At 37.8% G+C, this 27,372-nt stretch overlaps 2 protein-coding genes across 4 annotated transcripts; both read left to right on the top strand.

The window, feature by feature from the left end:
* The first annotated feature begins 481 nt into the window (after positions 1-481).
* LOC123518363 (cubilin-like) lies at positions 482-14,361 on the top strand. Its single transcript, XM_045279143.1, is given in 16 exon segments — positions 482-939; positions 1,625-1,709; positions 2,278-2,489; positions 3,497-3,653; positions 4,242-4,462; positions 4,830-5,611; positions 6,224-6,344; positions 6,575-6,651; positions 6,904-7,088; positions 7,633-7,742; positions 8,122-8,378; positions 8,558-8,660; positions 9,934-9,996; positions 9,999-10,602; positions 10,928-11,061; positions 12,096-14,361. Coding segments are annotated over 16 exon segments (3,798 nt in total). The 5' UTR covers positions 482-596; the 3' UTR covers positions 12,440-14,361.
* Positions 14,362-14,473: 112 nt separating this feature from the next.
* On the top strand, positions 14,474-27,017 carry LOC123518240 (U3 small nucleolar RNA-associated protein 18 homolog). 3 transcript variants are annotated; one of them, XM_045278963.1, is made up of 9 exons: positions 14,474-14,743; positions 16,995-17,230; positions 18,409-18,636; positions 19,794-19,977; positions 21,163-21,363; positions 22,693-22,890; positions 23,585-23,753; positions 24,280-24,575; positions 26,731-27,017. In XM_045278963.1, the coding sequence occupies exons 2-9, from the start codon at positions 17,019-17,021 to the stop codon at positions 26,893-26,895; spliced, it is 1,653 nt and encodes a 550-aa protein (XP_045134898.1). In that variant the 5' UTR covers positions 14,474-14,743; positions 16,995-17,018; the 3' UTR covers positions 26,896-27,017. The 3 variants fall into 3 exon arrangements, with proteins under 3 accessions (XP_045134898.1, XP_045134899.1, XP_045134900.1); XM_045278964.1 differs by having other exon boundaries at positions 14,474-14,760; XM_045278965.1 differs by lacking the exon at positions 14,474-14,743 and adding an exon at positions 14,771-15,020.
* Positions 27,018-27,372: the final 355 nt, after the last annotated feature.

Here is a 27,372-nt window from a genome sequence, read left to right as displayed (position 1 = left end):
ATGACCCTCTTCATACTAGTAAATAGCAGTTCATCTTGCAAGGGCGTGTCTATTCTATAGCTTTAATTAACCCTTTCCGGGCCAGGAAATTCTTTTCTGGAGAAGGCCGGAGGAGGAAGAAGGTAAGCCACACTTCCTGGAGAAAGTCTTGGGTTGTTGGTTAACGTATAGAAAGAGAAGGAATTTCTTTAAATGCTTATCATACTTTCATGAAACAAGTACAAAATTCAGATCGCTTTATGGAATGCAATAACTGAATCGCAACTGTGTCGGCTCCAGCATGCGAACAGCAGGAGGACAAGACGAATGAGTCATACTTGGAATCCGTAAGTCCCCAAAGGAAGTACACGTCATGAGTATTTACCTTGGCGAAGGCGGCAAAGGTGTATATAATTGGCTGGGGAGGGTCCTGTTAAGTATTCGGAGGGAGTCATTATCGCATCGCGCGAGGTGTTTGTTGCGCCACTCTGCCCCAGGCGACAGACCTTCACACCCTCACGCCGCCTCATGGACCCAGCGTAAGAAAAAGTACTGCCTCAGAACTTTCAAGATTAGAATTGTGGAGAAACTTGCAGAATATCGCAATTGGCTTCAAGATGAAGACTGAAAGGATTGTTAAGAGAGTGTGTTTGCTTCTATTGTGTTTGATGGTGGGGAGAGTGTGTCCCGGGCCGCCTAGCGAAGACTCAGCTGTGACTTTCGAACGTCTTTGGAAAGAAGGCAAAAGCGTTAATGACCCTTCAACTTTCATCAGATTTCTTCCAACATTTCTCGTTAACGACAGAGCGAGGATAGGAAACGACAATGACGATGATACTGGAGTGACAAACAAAGAAGTTGCAGTCAACATTGGAGACCTCAATGAGAATACACATGCCCTGAAGCAAATGGTGATTGAGAAAGCCTTAGGAATCAAAGGACGTTCTTCTCAAGAAAGAGGTAAGCTATTTTCAGTCTTTCATTATCAATTCCTACGTAGTACTGTACTTGTTTAGCATAGACAATCAAACAGAATTACATTAAATTCTATTATATCTATCTTAGAAGTTTGTCATCTGCTGCTGATACAATATATTTGGGAGTGGCATGTGTGTGTGTGTGTGTGTGTGTGTGTGTGTGTGTGTGTGTGTGTGTGTGTAATTCACCTCGGTCGTCTGCTGGTCACCCAGCCAGTCTTCCCCATTACGGAGCGAGCTCAGAGCTCATAGACCGATCTTCGGGTAGGATTGAGACCACAACACACACCACACACCGGGAAAGCGAGGCCACAACCCCTCGAGTTACATCCCGTACCTATTTACTGCTAGGTGAACAGGGGCCACACATTAAGAGGCTTGCCCATTTGCCTCGTCGCTCCCTGGACTCGAACCCGGGCCTCTCGATTGTGAGTCGAGCGTGTTTACCACTACACTACGCGGTGTGTGTGTGTGTGTGTGTGTGTGTGTGTGTGTGTGTGTGTGTGTGTGTGTGTGTGTGTGTGTGTGTGTGTGTATTTCTTTTCGGTATATCATACTTGATCACGATCTATTCCTATTTTCAAGCACGTATATATACTTGGATTCTTACCGCCAAAAGATAAGATTTAATATGAAGGTGTCTGCGTCACGCAATGTTTATCTGACAGATGTGGCCGCTGTCTGTAACGAGCTCGTTACCAACGAAGAGTTTTACCTTCACTCTCCAGGATACCCGGAAAATTATCCTCCAAAGTAAGTCTTAATTAATCAATCTTAATACCTCGCTAGTTTTTTTCTTAAATATATGACATTTGCTACACGTCTTGTAAATACATTACAGGTCAAATATTTGCCACCATGAATTCCTTGATCATGTTGACATTTTGAAAAGAAATCATACATAGAATACGTAACCTGAAATATACTTTTCCACGAGATATTCTTCATGGCAAAACTTACGGAAGCAAGTGTTGGTTATGGAGTTTACCAGTGCAAGGAGTGAGTGATTAGTTATTGGTATTAGTTTACTCTAACTCAAGCATAAACCAGCAATCACAATATTTCAGCCCTATCTCTGGTAAGTTCTGAAGCTTCTTTATTTCCCCTTACGCCTTCAAATCTTTCAAATATATAATAGATAGCTAGTTAAACAAACAAGTAAATACGCATTTTCTGCCATGCATGGTAGTTACACTGGCACTCATCATCACGAACACTGATGGTGATATCTCTAAGTAATCTCTCTGAAATTTTGTGTTCTTGGTCACAGTTGACTATTTAGTAGTGACTAATTGTAAATCGTTTGTCACTCTTTCATCAGCATGACCTGCAGATACGAAATTCTCCGCCGCCACCCGAATGTGTGCGGTGTGGTGTTTACCGTACTGCGCCTCGACCTAGCCGGTCCTTTTGAGTTTCCGTCTAACCAAACTGATCGTCTGGATGATGAGGACAGGCGTGGCGTGTGTCCCGGCGACAGCCTGGTTATCGACAGCGTCGTGTACTGCGGGAGGTACCAGCGGGGCAAAACAGGTTTGTGACCACATGTTGCATTCAGTGACAACTGGGAATAGATAAACATTACTTTCAGTAAATCATGAAATTTATTATGATTATTAATCTGTTAGGTAACTAAATAAGGATCAGAATCCAACAAAATACTTAAAAAAATAATATATTCAACATTTTTCTTTACATAAGAGGGGACTCTCGACAAGGACAACGAAAAACAGACAAACACTGGAAGTAGCAATTCCTTGAAATAACAGTCAGAAAGTTGGTTCTAAGTCACGTTATGAATTGTCTTTTGAAACGTTGAAGACTTAGACTTTTCAAGCTGGAGGGCTCGAGGCACTTCACAACGTATATAACTTTGGAATCGTTTAAGACTACATTTTTAAGAAATTAGTGGTTTAAGTATAGGCTTCTATTTTTTGTTTTTGTTTTGTTTTCTTTGACTTTGCCACATGCAGGAAAAAATATAGAAGCAAGCAGGTAATTCCAGAATTTACCATTAGAAGGAATGAAGACTGAAAGTGCTAGTTAATTCTTACACAAAGGAAGTGCACGGACATGAATCAGGGGAGGAAGAGCAGAAAGTTGTCTTGCTCAGCGAGGTCGCGGAGAGTGGTCAGAAAAATAGGCAAGTAGCTATAGAAGATGATAGAGTTGCTATTTTCTCAAAATAGTGGTTACCTTTGATATTAGGAAGTGGTTAAAATACCTACATGAATGTGAAAGAGAGCAAAAAGTCTTGTACAACGAGTCCGTGTGAAGCGACAAGGCATGCGGTTTGCAGTCAGAAGAGAAGTTAGCGTAAAAGTAGCGATAGAAGACAGCATCTAGATTCGTAGCAGAGTGGGTTTTTTTTTTTAATATAGTTAAACGTTCATGAATAATACTTAATTTTAATTCAATACGATATTAATCAATCAATGCAAATTTTTAGTTCATAGTTTAGTGTTAGAAGATATCCATATAGTTCAGATTCTTTTTTCCTACCTCTCCACCAAACACCGACCGATTCTCTCCCTTCCCAGCCACTTTTACATTCACCTCGCCGCTGATGACAGTGGAATTCAAAAGTGGAGCTGGTCACGGTGCTTCAGGGTTCCTGCTACAGGGGCGGCAGGTGACCACGTGCCGCCAGCCTCGCAGCCTGGGTCCACCATTGGTGTCCTCCGTACCTTGCAACAGGTAGTGTCACAGATTATCCACTAAGGCACCGATGAGAATTATATGATGCACCAAATCGTCCTTTACATAGTGAAATAAATTATTCATCACTAATTATAATTGCTTAACTTTGCCTTTGTAAAATGGCGGATATATATATATATATATATATATATATATATATATATATATATATATATATATATATATATATATATATATATATATATATATATATATATATATATATATATATATATATATATATATATATATATATATATATATATATATATATATATATATATATATATATATATATATATATATATATATATATATATATATATATATATATATATATATATATATATATATATATATATATATATATATATATATATATATATATATATATATATATATATATATATATATATATATATATATATATATATATATATATATATATATATATATATATATATATATATATATATATATATATATATATATATATATATATATATATATATATACAACTGCTTTCATAATATGGTCTGATCATTTTGAATTTCTTCTAAACTTACCCTTGCACTGCTGTTACAGGAGGGTGGAGGGTGCCAGCTTCGTGGTGAAATCACCGGGGTATCCAGAGCAGTACTCGCACAACCTGGAATGTCGCTACACGATTGTGCGATCTGGCCCTGATGTATGCGGCCTGCAGCTGGTCGTGCAGGGCTTCATTGTGGAGGACGGCAGCTGCATGTTTGACTATCTAGAGGTGCAAGGCCAGCGACTGTGTGGCACTCTGCCTCCTGGCTTTACTCGTAGGTTACGTACACACACACACACACACACACTCTCTCTCTCTCTCTCTCTCTCTCTCTCTCTCTCTCTCTCTCTCTCTCTCTCTCTCGTTACTAAGTATATGAGCCAACACACTTATGGTTATATAGAAGTGACAATAATAATGGTATTGTTGGCAAAGATATGTGCGATTATGCAGTCAATATATATCTCTCCATCAGGTCCTCTACTAGTCAAGACATACTTTAATTTCTTTCTATTTCTACTACTCTTGATATTCACATTTTTTCTTTCTCATTTTCCTCCTTTTTATTGAGAGTCAATGAACTTTCCTTTTTAAATCAAGGAACTGAAAGGTGATGATTATTTCCGTGCATTACATTTCAGGTCATTTTGACTTCGAGGATGATGAAGTTATAATCCGTTTTCGATCTGATGAGTCAACCAAGAGACCTGGCTTTGTGATCAGAGGACAGCAGACACCATGCATGGAGCCTTCACCAGTTCAGTCCTCCCTCAGCCAGTCTCCCCCAGGCAGAATAGAAAATCAACCTCAGTCCACGTCTTCACAAACTACCACACAGTCACAGAGCAGCTCGTCACCATCTCCCGGTATCAATACAGCCACTGCGAACCAGACAGATGCCCATATTAATTACATTCTCTCTATCTTGGACCGCCATCCGCACCCAACAGGAAGAGAAGACGGGCTAGAAGGTCGAAACATATCTGACGAGGATTTCACTGAGCTAGACTTGGGGCTGGTGACGTTTAGGGAACCTGATGAAGATCATACAAATGCCGACCAAAACATACCTGGCTCTCCGGACTTCAATCCCTTCACAGGAGAAGGTCTTACGCCGACGCTCCCAACCACCTCAACAGATTTATTCACCATACCAACAGATCTTCCAACCATTCCAACTGATCTCTCGACTCTACCGACAGAATTTCCTACCTTCCCAACAGATTTTTCGACCATCCCCTCAGATTTTCCAACAACTGTAAACTTTCCCTCGACAAGCAGTTTCCCAACATTGACTAGTGACTGTGACCAACTGATAACCGCCGTCACTACTGACATCGAGAGCCCTAATTATCCAAACAATTATCCAGTGTCGAGTCAGTGCGCTTACGTGGTGGGCAGAGCGTCCGAGAGCGTGTGCAGGGTGAGTATGTGCCATTTATTAGCTGGATGAGTGAATAAGCAGACGACGTGTAAAGTAATTTGCTAAGTGAATAGGAAAATTAATGAACATGTGCCTGGAGGCGTGAGTAATGAAAGGAACAATTGCAAGGAGTGAATTATTCTGCAAGTTCAAGAAATGAGTCAGAATGAGTGAGTTCAATACGGACATTATGACTGGGACTCATAGAAGGAAGGTGCTGACCACAAAAAAAAAAAAAAAACTGAAAGTATGTTAGGAGATAAAATTTTAGGGGCCGCCGTGGTGCAGTAGAACCATGCGTGCTTTGGGGTCCGAGGGGTCTCCAAGCGCACGGGTTCGAATCCTGTCCACGGTCCGAGTGTAGGTTGGGCTTCCTCACTCGGGGCAAAGGTTTCCTAGCGGGTGGGCTTTGAGATAGGAGGTGCCCCAGAAAGTATCCCCTTTAGCCCATAAATTCTCGTGAAAAGCCCACATGGTATAAATAAAAAAAAAATAATAAAAAAGTAATGTACGAGTATAAGAAAAAAAAGGGGGGAGGTATGGCAGGGAAAGCTCAAATGTATTATGTGATTGTAATTATAAACTTTCCTCGTCACCTGTCGTGTCCACCAGCTTGAGGTGAATTTCCTGGACGTGGACCTTCCCTCCCAGGATCCCATCACCAGTGAGTGTACCGGAGACTATGTGAGCGTGGACGGCACCAGGTTTTGTGGTACTTTCCAGAACCGCATAGGTGAGTGTCTGTAAGGATGATATTCTTGGTTACACGTATCTATTACCACGACTCTTCATCATCAGTCGAACCTCCATGTATTTATTGTCTTCGTTGTAATTTCCCATAATTCATATCCATGGTGGGTGGAAGTATTCCCAAGACGTTAATAATGCACGCTGTCAAAGGGAATACTTCTTTCCTAGTTACATTTAATTTTAAGACAAAATAAGTTATTTTATCTTTTTCAGTAACAATTAACTTCCCTGATCAGACCGTCACGTTGTCATTCTCCTCGGATGCCTCAGTAACTGGCCGAGGATTTAAGGTGAGCAACTCTTCTCCAGTGCATAACGTTCTCTTCGTTCTCTTCCACAAGTTCAGAATTTTGGCATTCAAGACAAGACGTTCTAATTGACATTATTTATGAATTACCATAAAAATTATAGTTCAGTTCACAAATTCATTTAATGAGTATGTTATTAGTAAAATTGTAAAATTGCTATAAGTTACCAGTTGATTCTAATTAACATAGTTGAATGCATCAGTAGGATGATAATAAATGATGATTTGCCTGCAGTTAAGGGTAACTCAGTTGAGCGATGGCTGTGGCGGCCCCGTGCAGCCTCCTATCCTTCCGGGGCAGTGTGACACCACGACCCAGCAGGCTGCCTTCTTTCTACTCAGTCCGGGTTACCCTGTGCGCTACCCGCCCTCCACGGAGTGCGTCACCACCGTCCTCCGATCCTCCCAGGACGTCAACAGGTACTACCCTACACATTCATAGAATACGGCCTCGTCACTGCTACAATCACTGCCTTGTCACGGTGACTCGCAATAAGAATGAAATATACTGAAATAAATAAAATAATAATAATAATAATAATAATAATAATAATAATAATAATAATAATAATAATAATAATAATAATAATAATAATAATAATAATAATAATAATAATAATAATAATAATAATAATAATAATAATAATAATAATAATAATAATAATAATAATGATAATAATAACAATAATAATAATAATGATAATTACCTAACTGAATAAATAGTTAGAAACTCAGTGGAGGGTCATCGTTATAGCTACATCAAAATAGTGCACTTGTACGAAGACTAGTGGCATACTCGTACGTATTGTCAGATTACATAACTCAGGATCACAGTGCATGCGTGTAGCAACTCCGTAGATTTGAAGACTACAAGTCTTTAGGTCTCTTGCTTTGAATTGTTCGTAAGTTTACCCACGAACCTTTCTTGAGATGAAGGGAAATGTACGTAACTCGCTTCATTCAGTTTGGTCCTGGAGTTGGTGGACTTCGAGCTGGGAACCACGCTGGGTTGCGCCGGAGACTACCTGGAGCTGGGGGGAGAGCGGCTGTGTGGACTGCTAACCGGCCAAACCAGTGAGTATGACGTGGCTTTGATGGCCCGCACTTTGTCACTTGCCAAGGTTTTTTTTCTATTTTTTTTTTTTTTTGTGTGTGTAAAAAGGGGAAAATTAGCCAAGGGTAACAAAATGAGTAAACAAAAATGCCCACTTAGTTGCCTGTCCCCATGCAGGTCCGAGAGAGTTAGCCAGAAGAAAGAGATAAATGTCTTAAAACCTCCCTCTTCTGGCTTCCATTATCAGTTTGCTATATACTCATCTCTATCATTCTCGTTTCTTCAAAGAGTCATCTCGTGTGACAATTCAACCTTACGAATTAATGAACGTAACTACACTAGTTCTAAAGGCTTTTTTTTTCTTCCTTTTTTTTCTGATCATATGATTAACGTCCTCAGGAACTGTGCCTTTCGTGGGGAACTCTGTCACCATAAAGTTTCATTCAGAGGCTAATCTTGGTGTTGGCGGACGAGGTTATCGCATCCGAGTAGGTCAGTCCAGCACCTCTGTCATACCCAACGGATGCGGCAGCTTGGTGACCACTCCTTCTGCCTCTCTCCAGTCACCCAGCTACCCTAATTCTTACCCGCCAAACGCCGACTGTCGCTATGTCATCAACAAAGTCTCGAGTGATATATGCCAGTTGCAGATGAAGGTACGTGACTAGACATCAACGTAGTTCCGTGAATGCTTCAAACGAAATGTTCATTGCACTCATTGCCGTACTCATTGCTGTTACTTTGCACAGATGAAAATACATGTTAAGATATGCGGCCTTTAATTCTTTATGTATGTACTACATACTAGGTAATAATAACAAAATCTGCATTTCAGATCCTGGACATGGATATAGAAAATGGTGTGGGATGTGGGCGAGACTACCTTCAGGTGGGCGTACAGGAACGTTTATGTGGGCGGAGAATCCCTGGTGAAATTCGTAAGTGGTTATGCTTTTCCTGTTCAGATGTGCATATCAGCTCAGCGTCCTACACTTTCCCATGCTGGAAGTGTACCAATCAAATGATTTTCATCTGTTTCTTCAAGTTGTTGAAATAGATTATATATATATATATATATATATATATATATATATATATATATATATATATATATATATATATATATATATATATATATATATATATATACATACATATATACATACATACATACATACATACATACACACATTTTTCAAATGGAAACAGCTTGAGATGAGGCAATGCGGTGATCAGAAAGAGACTGCAGGCAGTTAAAGGAAAGGAGTTAATAAGAAATGCTTTTGATTCTACTGTCTTATAAAAAGACCCTTTTCCCCTTGCACATGTGGAACATACTCAATACATGGACGGATAAGGCCACAATAAAGAGTATTGGAAAGAAAGAAAAGCTGGCAGAAAAGACTCAGAACGCCCAACTTCTTAAAACAAGTTTCAGCTGAAAATGTGATGTGAAGTTTCCAGTTTAGATTGTTAGTAAAAGAACAGACTGAACATGTTCAACGAAGGAGAGGAGGACAGTTGAGTGTCATTGAAGAAGATGAAACAGATATCTAAAATGATGAGTCGAGTTGATAGGAGGAGAAACTTACTATTTTAAAGACATTAAACAGCGATACTAAGTTCATTCTGTCACAAGCAGAAATTTTAGAGAAGTCAGACATTCCTTGCTTTCCTTGAGAAATATTGTGAACGATCTTAAGAGGTAGCATGAAATAGTTGGGTGGAGGAGGAGGGGGAGGAACAAGCCCTGGATTAGGTAGAATTTTCAGCAAAGATTTGAGAAAAGAATTCAGCTTTAGAAACAGATGACATAGAAGGTTGAAAAATTAATAAAAGAGGAAAAGATAAAGAAGCAAAGTTGTTGGGGGATATGTTGGGCGTGATGGAAGAAATCACAAAGGCGGTTAGCGTTTTTTTTTTTATTTATTTATACCATGTGGGCTTTTCACGGGAATTTATGGGCTAAAGGGGATAGCTTTCGATACTTTAACGTTGATGAAGGAGTTTTTTGCATGCTTATTGGTACAGATTTGGCATGATTCTTGGCGGAAGTATGTCACACAAGGTAAATGATTAGTGGCGTGTGTACTCTATCATGTCCGGGGAAAACTTTTTGAACTGCATTATTCTGTCATTTGTTATATTTATGTTTCAGAATGTAATATCCACTTCTCGTCAAACCCACGTTGTAATTTCTCTCTCTTACAGGCAAGTATCACTTCACCAACAGGCAAATGACTCTTCTCTTCCACTCCGATGTGTTTGGGTCAGGCCGGGGTTCAGGATTGAGATACGTCAAGTCAGCTGTGGACATTTTAAGCCTATGTATCCTTATTACCCAACCCACCGACCTCACCATCACCACCACCACGGTCACCACCACCATCATCACAACAACGGGCCCAAGAAGCCTATCTACACTCATCATCATCGTCCATGGTGGAAGCCCAATCCTCACTGGCGTCCCCGTTACCCCGGCCACCAACACAGCAGCTCCTATACACAGCAAACCACACCTTGTCCTTACTTTCCTCCCGTCACGCCTCAATGGCCTCACACAACTCCTCGCCCTATATTCCCTCCTCCAACTACTATTCCCACCTTACCAACCACCATTCCATCCTCGACCATCCCTACTATACCCACCGTTACCCCTGTACGTTTTATTCCCCAACCAATCCCTGCAATCGACGCTTCCTCTTCCTCGGCTGTTAATAGACCGAATGAAGAAAGCGAGAGAGATGGCAAGAGAGAGGCAACTTTGAGCAATGATAGACTGTGTCATCAGGCGGTGGACTCAGATCGCTTCACTCTGCACAGTCCTGGCTATCCAGCACCTTATTACACTAATGCTCGTTGCTTCTACTCCATCGTCAGGTAATCTTTTATAACGCCTTCATTTCTGACTTCATTAACCATAGACAAATACGTCATGATGCATAAAGTCTTCTTTCATCCATAATGGTACTCTAGCATCTCATAAGTATAAAAAGTAATGTATATTCAAACCTACAAAGCGCTTTTTTTTTACTCTACAGTTTAATTTACAGTAAACCATATCATTCAGATATTATTTTTGCACTTAATTTGTGTATAATACTGTATGTTATATTTTCCAGGCAGCTGCACACACATTCACGTAGACACACCTAAACATATTTCTTTGCCTTCTCTGGTCTCTTCTATATGTCATGATCTTCAGGGGAAGCGCCACTGTGTGTGGAGTGGAGCTGGTCGTTGATGAGTTCGACATAGAGAGAAGTCCGAACTGCGGAGTGGCGTATCTGGAGGTGGCAGGACGTCGTTACTGTGGTTCTCTAGACCGTGGCGTTCAGAGTGAGTAGTCTATACAGCGACTGTCACCCGCTATCTTTCACTTACTAAATGTAAATCTGCATCATCCCCATTGCTTACAGTACAGGGCTGTCATGATCCAATAATTCTTTTAGTGGTTAAACATATATAGAAGATTTTAATCCAAGAGGCTCTGAAGTCAAAGCTAGACGGTAAAAAATTCGAGAAACTCAAGAATGTGAGCAGGAGAGCATATCAACTCATTGTGCCCGTAGAGACAACATACAACTTTGAATTGAGAAGTGTGGATGAAGAAAGGGAGGGAATAGAAGACGAATTGGTCTTGTTAGCAGCAGTCACCTGCATTTCAGTGAAGAGAATAAAAGGATATTTAGTGAAAGGAAAGTAATGTTCCAGTGACTGACAATGAATTCTAAGGCTGTGCAAGTTGCAAAGGTGAATGTAGCCTACATATAGCTGAAGTATCAAGACACTTTGGATTGATCCCAGCAGAAGAGTGATCCAACATGCCATCCCTCGCCTAGCAGATGGGGCTTGTTTTACGTGGACCTCTTAATAATTTTGAATGAAAAGTGTAATGTACGTGCAGTATTGTAGTGTGGCGAGGAAAATTACCTTTATAGGTTAGACTGTCACCACTCTTATGTGCTGTGAGACAGGAAGGAAGGTGTTCGAAGTCACATTTAGTCACACTTAATCTCGAAATGGCAGCTAGTATGCCGCAGAGTTCAGAGAGGGGAAAAGATGAAGTGTCAGAAATCGTATAAGGAAATAGGCTGGCTTTGGGGTGATTGTGGTCAAATATGTAAAATGCATGAGTTTCAGAAGATGAACGACTTGATATATTGATTGACTGACTGACTAATTAAATGTTTGATTGATAGATATATGTATAAGAAAATTCATACATCAGACTGTGATCAAGAATTCAGAAAGAAAAGTTCAGCTCAGCATTACCTGAACAACTACTTTACATGTGTGCAATTGCTGTGCCTACATCCTTAGCCAACACTTAATTAAGGTTTATGTTGACGGCAAGCTCTTCTCCACCACAGGTGTAATCCCCTTCAATTCAACGCAGCCCATCATCCTCGAGTTTGTAGCGGGTCGGTACAGCAGCGGCAAGGGTTTCAGTCTGAGAGGACGCCGGGTTTTATGTTCTGAAGCGAAGGGTACAGACTCTCGGCCAGCTGAAGTGGTAGAACAGGGGCGGCGGCGTCCACATAGCGGTGGAGAACGGTCCCACAAAAACACGAGGGTCACGTTACCGAGGACGGAGGAAACGGGAGAGGCAGAATGGCTGGACCATTTCATGGAAGACGGAGACATGGTGCTGCATTGGGTCGGTCCAGGAGGTCCAGTATTTAGCCCGCTGCTGGACAAGCAGGTTCCTTCCTGATTAATATTCTCAGCAAATAAACAATAAATGTGAGGAACAGTACGTGCATGTGTACATGAAGTGGATGAGCGCAATACTTTACAGGTTATACAAGTTTCGCCAAAGGAAGGAGAAAATGAGATAAGCGTTTCGTGTTTCTTTTTTTATTGTTATTACTAGGTAGTTCCTCTTTTTATAGATTATAGAATTTTAACAAACCAGGCATTCTATTAAACATCTTTGGATGCACTCTTTGCTTCCAAAATTAAATCATGCTTTGTTTCTATATTCCACACTTGCCGTTTGTCGTGATGTGAGTACAACACGAATTAAATCAAAGCATACTTTTTCGTCTTTGTTATTTACTGAAATATAGTAGTGCTGTAACTTCAGTATGTATGAATGTAGGTTACATGTATAGATCAATTCTGTAAGCCACACCCACCCTCGCCAAGGCCTCTTAGGATGCGGCCTGTGAATGGAATTAATGATATCACACACGCGCATGCAGGACTCGATGACGAGAGTAATTATTCTCTTCTTCAGTGACACTCAACGGTTTCCTTCTTTTACATTAAACATTATTAGTTTGCCTTTTATTCAATGGAAATCTAGAATAGAAACTTTACACCTCGTCTGTCATTGAAACAGCTTCTATGAAGTTAAATCGTCTCGCAAGTTTTTCTCGTACTCTGCCAGTTATTAGCTCTGGACAGAGTGGGACCTTTAATGGTGAATATGTATATTTCCTGTAATGGAGATCCCCACTCATACTGCCCTTTTGAAAACGGCAAAATCAAAAGTATCTCGTCTTATCAGCTCCTTACCTCCAAGACTACCTTCGTTCCCTCTTTCTCTGCTGCAAAGTTTTGTCTCTTTCGAGTGTCTTTGTTATTTGAATGCTAATTTATATGTTTTAGTCATGCTAACTTCCATGCCTCTCCCCTTTCTACCGCCTCATCGCACATGACACTATACTGTCTCTCATGCATTTATTTCTATTTGTTTAAAGCAAAAGTTAATCATTAAAGTTAATTATCATATTTCATCTTTGCTGGTAAGCACTGGAACTCGAGCCCTGCCTTCTGTATTTCCTCCTGCCACTGATTTTCTTTTTTCAAGATTATTTCAAGAGGAAAGTTTCAGATAACTTTGGATTTGCATTGTAGCTTTTCTTAAGTAATTGCTGATTGGCATATCTCTCTCTCTCTCTCTCTCTCTCTCTCTCTCTCTCTCTCTCTCTCTCTCTCTCTCTCTCTCTCTCTCTCTCTCTTCAGTTGTCCTTCTTAAAAAATCTACATGGTACAAAATAAACCGGCACTGTAGAGCAATATTGCACTTCTTGCTTTTCTTGTGACTTTCCTGGCTGGCGCAACGACTGCTGCTTCAATCCTTAATTATAATTTTTCTCCATAATAGCTGTGTTGTGAACCAAACCACTTCTGTATTCTGTGGCTGTGTGGCATGAATCTTTCGAACCCAGAGATTAACAGTAGGGTAAATGACCTGTATTTATGTGATTAATTAAATTGTTTGATATGATTGTATTTGTCTACCTAGGTCAGCGCAGCGCATTGAATTCTTATTTATTATCATTTGTTTATTTTTTTTATTCCCTGGACAAGCTTCGAGCCTTGGTAAAGTCTACATAGAAGATTTCTACCGAGGAGGAGGAGGAGGAGCAGGAGGAGGAGGGAAAGTTGGCTGATAAATGATGATATAGTAGCAGGTGGGAGTTATTTTCTTGTATCTCTATATAAAAATATGGTGAAAGGCATGAAAGTGGTTTAGAGGTTAATATTTCTAGAAAAAAAATGAAAGAAAGAAAAGACAAATCAGGAATGAAATGTAATGGATTAAAAGGTTCAACAATGTGAAACAATATAAAAATTATCAGTACATAGCAAAATGTAATATTAGTGAATAAACTCCTTTATTCCTTATACTTCGACCATTTACCTACAATAGCACGACACCAAGGAGGTTGAGTGTTATCTATTCAAGCCCCTTGCACGACACTATACCTCCATGGAAAAGTGAGCCGTTACAATGATGCACGTGTGTGAGTGCGCGACGTAAACAGTGGCTGGCCTGGCACGAGTGCACGTGTGACCCACAGCCTGCAAATATCATTCAGGCTTTCAAGACTCTCAACCTCACCAGGACCTTCCTACAGAAAATAAATCAACTCCATCGCATATAGCCTGAACACATCACCACCACATACCGCACCTTGAGGCACTAGAGGCTGTGACACACAGCCTGCACGGCCCCAACAAACCCCAAGAAGTAGAAGGAAGCCTGCCCGGTATTCACAGGACACAGGTTCTCAACTAGAATAAGTGATTGTCCACGAACGTTAGACATAAACTTTACTCGAAGGCATTTTCAAATACACACTTTTGAAGAGTACAGAGATCACCTTTCAAGTGTGGAGACGTCATCGAATATTATCATTACCTACTACCGAGGCGAGATGAAATGATAGACTTGTGTATCCTCCTTGGCAATATATGGAGTAAAACTTTTGCTTTTTTTTTTTTTTTTAAGTTCTGCAGTATTTGATTCAATTCAAGAGACGTGTGGCATCAAGATAATACAGGTACACTATCATGACTCTACTGGACGGATCATATGCTTTAATTTTAGAAGTGAATAAGAATAAGCAATCTCACTTTTGTTAATGTCTGCTATCGGTTTCTTTTAGTATTTCAGATATCTAGGTAAGCATTTTTAACTCATTGGACAGACAGTTTTATTTCTTTTTCAACCAATACACTGCAGTCCTTTGCAGGATCTACATTACTGTTTGGAGCATTTCTTAATCACATTTTGCCTTGTCAAAATTTAATGTTAAGTGTTATAGGTAATATGCAAATAACTTTACCTTTTTATTCTGAAGTTAATACTTAACAAATTAAAATTGAGGTTGCAGAATATACAATATATATATATATATATATATATATATATATATATATATATATATATATATATATATATATATATATTGTAATCATTGAAACAATCATGCAAGGTGACAGAGTACTTAGTATATAACATGTTTGTTTGTGATGTTTTTAATGTGGAGACAGCTGTTGTAAAGCCATAGTAATTAAATGAATATTCTGGTGCCTGCAGAATTGAAGTCCACAATGATCAGTCTTGTATGAAGGTACACAAGTTAGTGCGTGTGTTCATCTGTTGGTGAGTGTGTGGTGTGCGCACCTGGGTCTAGTGACACTGTTTCACATCACATTACACCTGCAAATAAAAACACAATGCGTGTACAGTCTGTTAATCAGAACAATAAAATGTATGGACATGCGCAATGGAAGCGTGACGTTGCTTCAGGTGACGATAACTTGCCCCTAGGTTTTCCTGAAAATACCGGTATTTGGTATTTTTGGTTAGGCTGGGTTAGTGCTCGTGGTAAGGTTAAGGTAGGTTAGGTTAGAATAGTTTAGAGGGGGGGTTCGGGACACTGCGTTCCTGGCTAACAGGTTATATTAGGTTAGGATAATTTCAGTGAAAATTATCCCTGAATTTTTACATTTTCTAAATTTTTCTGGTAAGGTAAGGTTAGGATTGGTGGATGGTTAGGTTAGGATCGTTTAGTGGGAGGGGTCCAGGGGGCACAGCCCCCCAGATAGCAGGTTATTATGTTAGGTTAGGATAATTTCAGCGAAAGTTATCGATGAATTTTTACATTTTTCCAAATTTCCACATCTCGCTTCTTTTGGCTCCTTCCCCCCTTAAAACCCCCGATTCCCCACAGTCCCCCAAGCTTGCTGTGGCAGGTGAGGGGTGGGATGGAAGAAAAGGGGGAGGTCCTACTCTGTACTTTTACTGTTCGTTTATTTTTAAAGGAAGTCAAGGGGAAATATTGGTTCATACTGGAAATTTACTCAATCTAGAAGTTAATATGTAACAAATTTTACAATTTTGATTATGTTTGGATGACATAAGCTTCTCTTTAGGTTATTACTTATGAGATAGAATTAAGGTTGCACGATATCATGCAATATGTATCAACTTTACTCAGTGCCTTTTTAGACTTTGGATCACTAATAAGTCATTCCTTGTCACTCTAGTACTTTATTCATATGCTTCAAGTTCATACCAACAACATTTTTACACCATTGTAGCCACAGGGGCACCAGCTGGCAGTGGCACCTCATGGGATATGGTAGCTACAGATTGTTTTGTAGTTGTTTTATGAACTTTTTTTTTTTTTTTTTTTGTTACTTGATGTACTTTATAAAGGATCTTCAACCACCAGTGTTGTGTTGCCCTGTTCTACAATAGTTGCATCAGTTAATCTTATTTTAGGAAATATTATTTATATATTTACAAGTGCACGAGTTAACTTAATTTTAGAGAGTAAACTAAGATATTTGGAACTGATGTTTGAACAGATTGATCCAGTTTTAAATAACAGACTTAAGATAGGCATTAGCAAATTTTAAGTTTTTAACAATGATTTCATTACTTGGTAGATTTTATGTTAATTTTATTGATAAAATCTTATATCAGTGTAACTACTTAATATGTTAAAAGCTGTTTGTATTTTCAGACACTATTGTAAAGGCAAAACAAAATGGCTTACAAAAAGAAGATTGCAAACACAACCAATCATACTAAAAAGCAAGCAGTTCAAAATATTCAAAAGAAAAGAACCAAGATTAAAAAAAAATCTCACAAGTTCATTCTGGACAAACAAGGTGACAGAAAACCATCAAAATCCTCATTTGACAAGAAAAACAGAAAGAAAAATGCACTGGGCCATGATGCTCTTATTCAGAAAGAAAGGTACGTAATGTTGCCAGTTATGTTTACAAGAAATCTGCAAGGAGGTAATAAACACCTGTCAAAGTAATAATTACTCTAGGAAGATCTCAACCACTGTGGCTCTCTATGACCCTACTGTGATCTCTCTAAATGTTTCCCTTTGTGACTCACTACACAAGGGGGCAGTAACAGCAAGCTAAAGTAATTTTTCTTTGAATGGATGGTGGGTGGTAAGGAGATATATACAACAGACCTAGATATACACAATATTTTTCTTCCTTCACACAAAACTACATGCACCTCATTATATGCACACCCTCCAGTTAAAGTCCTACCCAACCTTGGAGTCCCAGGCATCAAGGTGCCAAAAATCATTAGAGTACTTAGATTCAGAATGATTTGAACATTTTCTTATGATGAAAAGTCTTTGGTTAGATGATGACTTTTTGGACTAAAGTCAAATAATAATAAATTTAGAGAAATGGGTATGAGAACAAGTTAAGTCAAAGTGCATATAGATGCATAGATGGATTGAAAATGAGGATAGAGAATACAGGAAGGAACAAAGATGGACTGCTGTTAGTAGGTTCTAACACCAGTGTTTTAGTGGGGAAAGAATGATGTATGATAGAGGAAAAGGGATTTTCCCAAAGATTAAGTATTAGATCTAAGGCAGTAAATCTTGCACAAGTTGATAAGGAAGTAGTTGAGGAGACAGTTAATACACTCTACATTAATATCAGAAGAGCAGTCTCACCTAGAGACATTTTTCTATTCCCATGCAGGTGATGAATCATAGGGACATTTATACAATATGATGTAATTTTTAGTTTGAAACTTTAAGTGAAAGATGAAGATGAATAAATTGCATTTAGAATAGTATGAGCAGAAAGAGAGTTATCACATGCCGTGACTGTCCTTTTGTGTTGAATCACAAAGGAAGGGGTTCAGGTGAGTCATGACTGGGTTGAAGGTTAGTTAGTTATGTATGAAACCTCCTTAGAAGTGATTACTATTTCAACAGGTGTTTGTTACCTCCTCTTCTCAAAAGTAGCACAAAGGTATCAAGGTATCACTTTAGGAGTTGTAAGTACAAACATTTTCAGTCTTAAGTAGCATGTTAAATTTGTCAGATGAATAGGGTAATGCTAAGTTTAAATAGATGCAAGTGAAATATTAATGAATATAATTTTATACAGAGAGTTGATGGTAGACCTGTTTGGTGGTGATGGTGAATGTATGGAAAAGATTGAGAAACACACTGATGAACTAGAAGAGAAAGAACTGCCTGAGGTCAAGGTGAAAAGTGAGGTGAAAGAAAAGGACCTGTTGCCTTTAATACCTGATGATCCTTTTGATATCCACCACCAGCACGAAGAGAAGCAGAAAAGACCAGCGTGGATAGATGAGGATGACCACAATATAAGGTAAGAACCAAGGAACTATATTTTGTCCTACACTCAGCTATCTGCTATCATGGCAGATGAACACCATTTTTCACTATAGAAGCAAAAATCATAATAACTCTAGTCAGCGAACACTGATCTTGTGTTGTGGTGGTGTGCTGCGCAGGAAGCATGTTTGATATAAGCTGTCCTAGCAAACATAAAAGAAACAAATTGAGTTATTGGCACATCAAGTGCATCTTTCCACCTCACTCACAGCCATTGCAGCAATGGCCAGTTTGTACTTCCTGAATCAGGATTTACTTCCTGAGTCAGGATTTACTTCCTGAGTCAGGATTTATAATGTAGGATTAAACAAGATTATGTATTATCACTATTGTCAACACTGTTACCTCTGTTTCTATGCCTTTTTTGCTCAGTAGTATCTTCCTCCACAAAACAAGGCAGGTTAGGGAAGAAGGATGCACACCAGCAACCAGTGTGTCACAGATGATTAGGTGAAGAGAGGGTAGAAGGTCTCTTGTATGACTTACTGGAATGAAACAGTGCAGTGATATACTAGGTACGTCTAGAAATATAGTTGCACTGGCTAGTAGAAATTTCAAGCCTGCTGGAAACAGAAAAGGGAAGAACATACTTGCTCAAGATTGATCATAGAAAATAACCTTGATTTCTTGTATTGCTTATTTAGATTTAGTCAACCTTTTAAGTGTTGAGCTAATGTGTCAGTGTATCTATAGCGATCAGCTGAGATCACATAAACATTAGGTTTCTCCCAATGTACTCAGACAATATGGTGAAAGTTTTCTAAAGAGATCACTGTTACACATACCTTTTACATGTTTATGGTTTTAATGCTAGTTGTGAGTACTGTACATATCTGTATATATATATGTATAAAAAATGGATTTCTAGATGCAAGATACAAATAAGATTAATTTCATGAAATAGTAAAATTATATGAAAAAGGATAATTCACAGAAGTTGAATGCCAGCTCTTATTTGTGGGGAACAGTCAATGATGTAATGATACTATTGTTTTGCATGTGAATAGGTGTTGTTTATTGTTATAAATCTAATGTTTCGTAATGTCATTTTCTACTGCAGTTCCTAATTGAAGTGGCCATGTTTATATTTTCTGAATGTGAGTGTGAATATTGTAAGGTTTCTATTTGCAGAGTGAAAGATGTGGTGGCAGGAATGGACAAAGCTCGTGGCTCAAGGGGCACAAGAGAAGTGTCAGAGGAACAATATAGCCACACTTTGCAACAAAAGTTCAACCAAGTAATGGGTGCAACTCCTAAATGGGCTCACCTCCACCAGCCTGCTGGAGAAGATGAGGAAGAAGCATTGCTGGAGAAGGTAGGTGTACAGAAAGCATTTAATTTTTATTATTATTTTATTGTGTGAGTTCAGTTTCATACATCATAATGTACATTAAATTTCATAAAAATTGTACTGCATATCTACATGAATGCATATCCAGCTTGATTGGAGCAGCTCCGTAATTCAAATATGTCAAACATTTTGCTAGCCATTTGCCAAGTGGCACACACATTTCTCTTCCCATTTGATCGTGTGAAGCTTCACAGACAGCATCAAGCAGCCAAACTGTATTGATTCCATTTCATTGTTCCATAATGAAAGGAAAGGCATGTGTTGTCTCTAGAACCAGTAGCATCTTTAAAGAAACTAAAAGTAGTTTACTCCAGGATTCTGTGCTGGGATCAGTGCTGAACAAGTTGAAAGGGTGGAGGAAGCAAAATAGAAGCACAGTTAGCCTTTGTCTGGTACATCAGACAGACAGACCACCCTCTCCTGTAAAAGCTGAACAGTTACTTAGGTGACACACACTGCTGCTTCAATGCCTAGAAGAGTAGAGAAGATTGCCAATTAGTGTCCCAGAATCATCAGAACATTTTGGCTTCCAAGAAAAATAGTTGTTAGACTTTTCCATTTGATGTGAAAAAATTATGTTGGTCCCAAGGTATCAGAACTTTCAATGCATACTGTATGTTTAAGGCAACAACAAAAATTCCACTGAAATTTATAAAAGAGGATGATCAAGACTCAGTAAGGAAAGCCAGATCACCAGCAGAGCATCCTTGATGGAAACCATATTTCTTCTTTTCTCTTTTTAAGATTTGTATGAGCACTGACAAGCAATATTAGCTCATTAATATTAATCAACTGGTAAATCACAACTGAAAAGTGAACCTACTACTGTGTCCCTCCTCATTCATGTCAGAGCAAATTACCTGCATCCTTTTTTATCACCTTAGTAGTTAATATGTGAGAAATTCTTGAGGATGTGATTATCAGTTTGACTATGTGCATGTTGTATATTGTCTCAGCTGCTTCCCTTTATTTATAATATATATATAGTTGTATTGATGAAAATATATCTCTTTAAACTGGATGTTTGAGAAAGTAGTACCAAAGCTAATCATGTAAAGGACAAACATTCTAAATTAAGTACAAGTAAATTTCAGCTCTATTGCATTTGTTTTTTATAGTTGTATTTACTTTTTTAAAAATTTTTCATAGAGTACTGGAGACTACCTGGCACGTGGAAAATCTGCAAAATTGGACAAGAAACGACTAGATTTCAAGAAACAGGTGGATCTCAACCATGCTTCACGTACTGAAGGGGCCATCATTGCTGCCACAGAATTCAACCCCAAGTACAACATGGCTCTTGTTGCAGGCTTCTCTAGCACTGTTGTGGGAGCTGCTTCACTTTTCAAGGTAAGAGAGAATCTCCAGTTAGTAAAAGATTACTACATTTTGAAAAAGGTAGTTTGTTGTGTCAATATAGTGAACAATGAAATTGAAGAGAGAGATGGCCTGCAGTATTGCTATGAAAAGTTCAGAATCAAGAGAAAAAGACAAACAATTATGGATACTCTTCATAAAGGCAATATCTCAGCCCACACTCTCTGTCATGTTGTTATGGTGCCAGCATGTATTCCAAGATGCAACAAACATTAGCTTTAGTTTTGAAAGTTAAGTTGTGTGAAGAGGTGGACAGTTCACAAGGAGCATCACACGCATTCCCTCAGTTTAATAATCTGGATTTACATAAAACATATACTTACACAAAAAGTATGTATTTGTTCATTTTCAAATCAGTATATAAATAATAAGTAAATATGTATTATTGGTTTCTATATGAAAAATTGCTGATGTATTCTGGTGAGTTTAGTGAAACACCAATTATTAACTGGTGTTTATAGTTTATAGGGGAAGGAAGCATGCTTGTAGTGTTACCAAAAATCCCATTTTCTTGTGGTAGTGAGTTTGCCCTTTCTTTTTGGATTGCCTTCTAATATAGTCTTATCTAGGAGAGTTTGTCTTTGTAAACTTTCCAAACACAATTTATGTAATTATGGTTGTAAAAGTGTACATCAATTCATCAAACATGGATTTGAATTCATCCATCTACTGATTTAGGGAAATACTGATGAATACATTTTTTTCTAAATAGTTTATTATTCAAGGTAAAAATGTTAATACAACATTTATGATGATAACTACAGTTTTAAGTGGTGGCATCCTTAATTTGCATAAACAAAGAATGGAAAGAGAAAGAAAAAAGAAGGCAGATGAGAGAGAGAGAGAGAGAGAGAGAGAGAGAGAGAGAGAGAGAGAGAATCAGTTAGGAAAGAATTACAGTTCATTCAGTCAAATGCCCACAATGTGTGTTTTCCTTCTGGTTTATTATAGTACAACAGTTCTACTAATGAGCTCTGATTTAGAGAAGCTTGGTTAATGCTGCACAGCTCACTGTTAAGCTGTTTGATCAGTGAACATTAACTTTCTGCCTTGTCTGTAGAAGCCCAGAGGCTGAGATGTTATAGTTTTGAGGGTTCTTGTGGATGTGATGATGAGAGTGAGCATTATATGAGCACTTCGTTTCAGGTACTCAAATTTGAAAACTATAGGCATTAATACTTATTGATATATTGTTATTTATTTATTCACTTACTTATTCTTTTGCATTTATTTTTATTTTATTTTACTTTTCATTATTCCCAACAAAGGCTTCAACATCCACATTATTTGTCCTCCACACAGGTTGATGGAACCTACAACCACTTGATTCATTCAGTCAAGTTCCCTAAGTTTCCCATCAAATATGCCAAGTTCCTTTGTGATGGTGGAAAGTTTGTGGTTGGCTCCAACCAGTACAACTTCTTTTATATGTATGACCTGGAAGCAGCACAAGAGACTAAGATTCCCTCCAACCTAGGAAGGGATGGCCACAACATGAAGGTACATGCATCTTCCTTTGTTTTGTTTTTCATTGTGCTTCTTTTTCTTTCTCTTTTATATATTATGTTGCTAAGATAATATAAGGCGTATGCTTCTGTAGACATCTTGTCTCACCCACTCTAGCTTTAAGAAGAGTAGAGCACAGTGCATGAATACCTGTAAATGCTTTGGCTGTTAGAATCTGTTCACTAGTGTGTTGTATCACTTATTAGGAAAAATATATGACAACTGATGTGACCCAACAGTGAGCATAATTTTTTTTTTTTTTTTTTTTTTTTTCCCAAGCAATGCAAGGTAGTTGATGGCATGGGTGGTAGGTACACAATACCTAGCGGGATTTGAAATATAGATAGTCTGGATAGTTTGATAGTTTGATAGAACTCTGTATTTGTTTACATTCAGGATAGTGTAGTTTCTCATTTTGCAATGCACTCACAACAGAACCTCAGATACAATATCAACATTACTTCACACTGGAATATATGAACTATTCAAAAATGTTATGCAAAATTCACCATACATAAGCCACTTACAAAATCAGCTTCATGTAAATTGTTAGGTGAGTGTATCTCAGTATGACGTTTCCACTGTTTAGTGTACACCATGATTCACAAGAATGCTATCCTGTGTTTAGTGTGTGTGTAAATTTTGATAACTGTACACCTAAAGTATTCAATTGTTTTTACTTTCACAGAATGTTCTTGTCTCTCCTGATGGGGAGTTGCTGGTTTTCATAGGTAAGAATGGGCAGCTGCACCTCTTTGATGCTGACTGCCTCTCTCTTGTGGACACACTGTATGCATCAGGGGATGTGACCTCAGCAGCTTTCAATTCTGATGGATCTCGACTGTACACACATACTAGTAAGTCATTACTGTTATTTTTTATGATTTACAGTCAAGCATAATAATTTGCTCAATATTTAAAATCAGGAACTATTTTCCGGAAGTGAATTATGGTACAGCAAACAAAGCAATTATGAGTTCAAAAAGTTGTCTTAAAACTGATCTGTTAGAAAAAGGAGACGATCATTAACTAAGGTTCCACTGTATTATACTCTCAAAATTTAATGACACATTTCCCATGGTACTACTGAAACAGGAGGAGAGTGTATGTATGACTTTTATTGGCTATTTGAATGGTGTTGGAATTCCTTATGATCGCTTGAAATTATCCACTTATTTCCCTGTCATGATTCAAACCCTATTTTTTATGAGAAATGAGGTAACTGTTTTTTATATTCTCATTCAAATTTAGGTATATAGGGCTGTACCCTTCATTGTATCACGTGTATTGTAAATAACTTACAGTATATCAATAATTATATTTTATATACATATTATTTTTCATGATGAAGCCTTTCATAATTGGTTGTACTTTGACCAACAGTTGAGGGAGATGTATATATCTGGGACATGCACGCTAGAGCCTGCATTCATCGTTATTATGATGATGGCTGCATTGGTGGTACAAGCATTGCTGTGTCTCCAAATAACCAGTACCTGGCATGTGGATCTTCATCGGGAGTGGTCAGTGTGTATGACCTGGCAAATGTGATGAGTTCCTCACCGAGCCCTGTCAAGGTGCTGACACGGTTGCGTTCTAGTGTCTCAACGCTTGCTTTCAACTCCTCGTCAGAAATCTTGGCCACTGTCTCAAATCAAGTGGAGAATGCCATCAAACTTGTGAGTAGACTGATATATCACTGAAGATTTCTTTAAAGGTATTATTGACTTATGTACATATACTACTAAAATTCTTATATGAATAAGGACCAAAAATGTCTCCAGGTCAGCCAGGTGCTCTTCTGGTATTGATCCATAATTTCTTGACACTCCTTTCACTTTTTCTAAATTTATATCTGCATCATTCAATCTAGAAAATATCATCTTTCTAATAAACTTCATTATCTTTCTTTCATTGAAACATTAGTACCTGTAGCAACTGATAGTAATCCTCTTCTCTGCTCCCTCCTACTTTTTCTATTGTCATTTCTAGTCCAAAGCTGGACGATAGGTACACGATGATCTAACTTGCTCTCATGCCTACACTCTTGATTCTTCAAAATTTTGAACCATCTGATTTCAGCTTTTGCATTAACTCTCGAAATAGATTTATCTATCCTGCATACCTTTCATCTATCTCCTTTAACTATAAAAAATTCTTTAAACCTTGACCAATTGCAGAAGTAGCTATGAATCCCCCCAAATTAGAAAGATGTTAATTTATACAGGGTGCACTATGAGTTTCTGTGAATATTATTGCTAATTTCATCATTTATTGCATGTGTTTTTCTCATTATGTTTCTCTTCATTAGTTTTTGTATATGAAATCAGTTTTGACATCACAGTCAACCACCTCTATACAGTAAGGTTTTTTGATTATACTGAAGCCATCTTACACTGCTGTTATTTAAATCTTTGGACTAATCTTAGGAACAGCATGTGCCACCATTCATAGTGAGTGAATAATTGTAGTGCCAAGATGCTGCACTGGACAGTGTTTCCCACTCTTCTCTTCTCAGATAATGAGCATTATAAGTGAGCACAGAGACCCTGGATATTGTACCAGTGAGGTCACATGATTCTAAAGATAGTCCAGAAATTGAATAACAGTAAGCACTGCTCCAGTGTATTCAAAGAGATTCCAAAGTATATTGTGATCTTGCATTCAAAGAGATGAAGTGTCATATATATATATATATATATATATATATATATATATATATATATATATATATATATATATATATATATATATATATATATATGGTAAATAATAATAGTAATAATAATAACAATAATAGTAATAATGATTATAATAATAATAGAAATAATAATAATAATAATGATAATGATAATAATAATAATAATGACAACAATAATGATAATAATGATACACTTAACCCTCCATTATCACGCCCTTCCGTTATCGCGTTTAGGTGTTATCTCGCACTTATGAAAATCTGCAAAATTCAGTTTTAGCGCATCTGGAAAGTCGTTATCCTGCAAAATTCAATTTTAGTGCATCTGGAAAGTTGTTATTGCACACCCGTAGTAGTAGTAGTAGTAGTAGTAGTAGTAGTAGTAGTAGTAGTAGTAGTACAGGTTGAACCTCCCAAATCTAGCAACCACTGGACCTTAGACTTGCCGGACTATGGAAAATTCTGAATTATAGGTGGTCCCCAAAATACCCTCTATATACTTACCCTGCATTATACAAATGTAGTTGTAACATTGTTTTGGTATATCATAGTTGTACATGAAAATATACATGCAGAAGTATATAGAAAAACATGTAAATTAAGTTCAGCATGGAAAATATTTGCCTGCACCATTATCTTCCTCTGGTCTCAGTGGTGACGTGGCCTCATCACTAGTGACAGTAATTACAAAAATTATTTTTATTTATTTTTATTTTATTGCTTTATATTTGTGTTTATGTAACATTCATTTTATTACTTTAGGCAATAACTGTACAGTATCCCTAATGTGTGATTGAGTTATATTTTTGAAAATGCAGTCATAGAGTGAATTATCATATAGTTAACCTAAGATTGAATATAAAAAATAGGAATGAATTTCAAGATCTTTTTATATGTGCCCATAAAAACCATGAAATATCATATTTAAATGCAATTATATGCCTAAAGAAATAAAACACATATTACATGAAGAAAACAAACAAGGCAATAACATAAAATAAATAAAAAAAAATTTGTAATTACTCAGATCTTGTTGATCTGTAAAATAGGTTGATGATATATTGTATAGTTTAAGCATGAAATATTTCATATTTGGTCTTTTAGTTTCATTGTATTTTTTCTGCTTTCTTCCCTAGGCACATCTCCCCTCCATGACCTACTTTGAGAATTTTCCTGATCCCAAAAGTGAACTGCGACGAATCCAGACTATGAACTTCTCACCACAAACGGGTTTTCTGGCAATGGGGAATAATTCTGGCTGTGCCATTCTGTACAGGCTCCATCATTTTACCAATTATTAGATGGTAGTTCCTATTTTGCTTTCAGCATGGTAAAATGATAGAAAAGAAAAGAATGTATACAATATTTAGATATCACGTGATGCAGTCTTTACCAATTTATTATTAAACTTGAAATTACTGCAGCATGTATAGTTTTTCTTTAAAGATATAGAAAATTTCAAACCTGATACATATCATGAGTGTAGATTGTCTCTTTACTTTAGAATATGACTACAAAACAGCTTTTTCTCTCTAAAAAAAGAAATACTTCCAGTACGAACACTCTCTAAAGGCCCTGTCACACTGGCCTATGATACGCGGAACCAGGAACATCCGCTCCAGATAGCTGGAACTTGCCGGGATTAGCGGAACCAAGTTGGGATGGCTTCATATCCATCCTGGTTCTCCGTATGCTATCCCAATGGGAAAGTAAACATGATATATGTAATAAAAACCTTTTATTTGAACTAAAAAGAACGTGACAAAATTTTTCAAATT

Source organism: Portunus trituberculatus, chromosome 43 (genome assembly GCF_017591435.1).
Source record: "Portunus trituberculatus isolate SZX2019 chromosome 43, ASM1759143v1, whole genome shotgun sequence".
NCBI classification, from domain to species: domain Eukaryota; kingdom Metazoa; phylum Arthropoda; class Malacostraca; order Decapoda; family Portunidae; genus Portunus; species Portunus trituberculatus.
Note: the sequence above shows the minus strand (reverse complement) of the source record. Positions and strands in the feature narration are given on the sequence as shown.

Coding starts and splice junctions, on each gene's coding strand:
- LOC123518240 (XM_045278963.1), top strand. CDS start 17,019: ATGGCTTACAAAAAGAAGATTGCAAACACAACCAATCATACTAAAAAG. Junction 17,231..18,408: donor GCTCTTATTCAGAAAGAAAG/GTACGTAATGTT, acceptor AATTTTATACAG/AGAGTTGATGGTAGACCTGT. Junction 21,364..22,692: donor GAGCTGCTTCACTTTTCAAG/GTAAGAGAGAAT, acceptor TCCTCCACACAG/GTTGATGGAACCTACAACCA.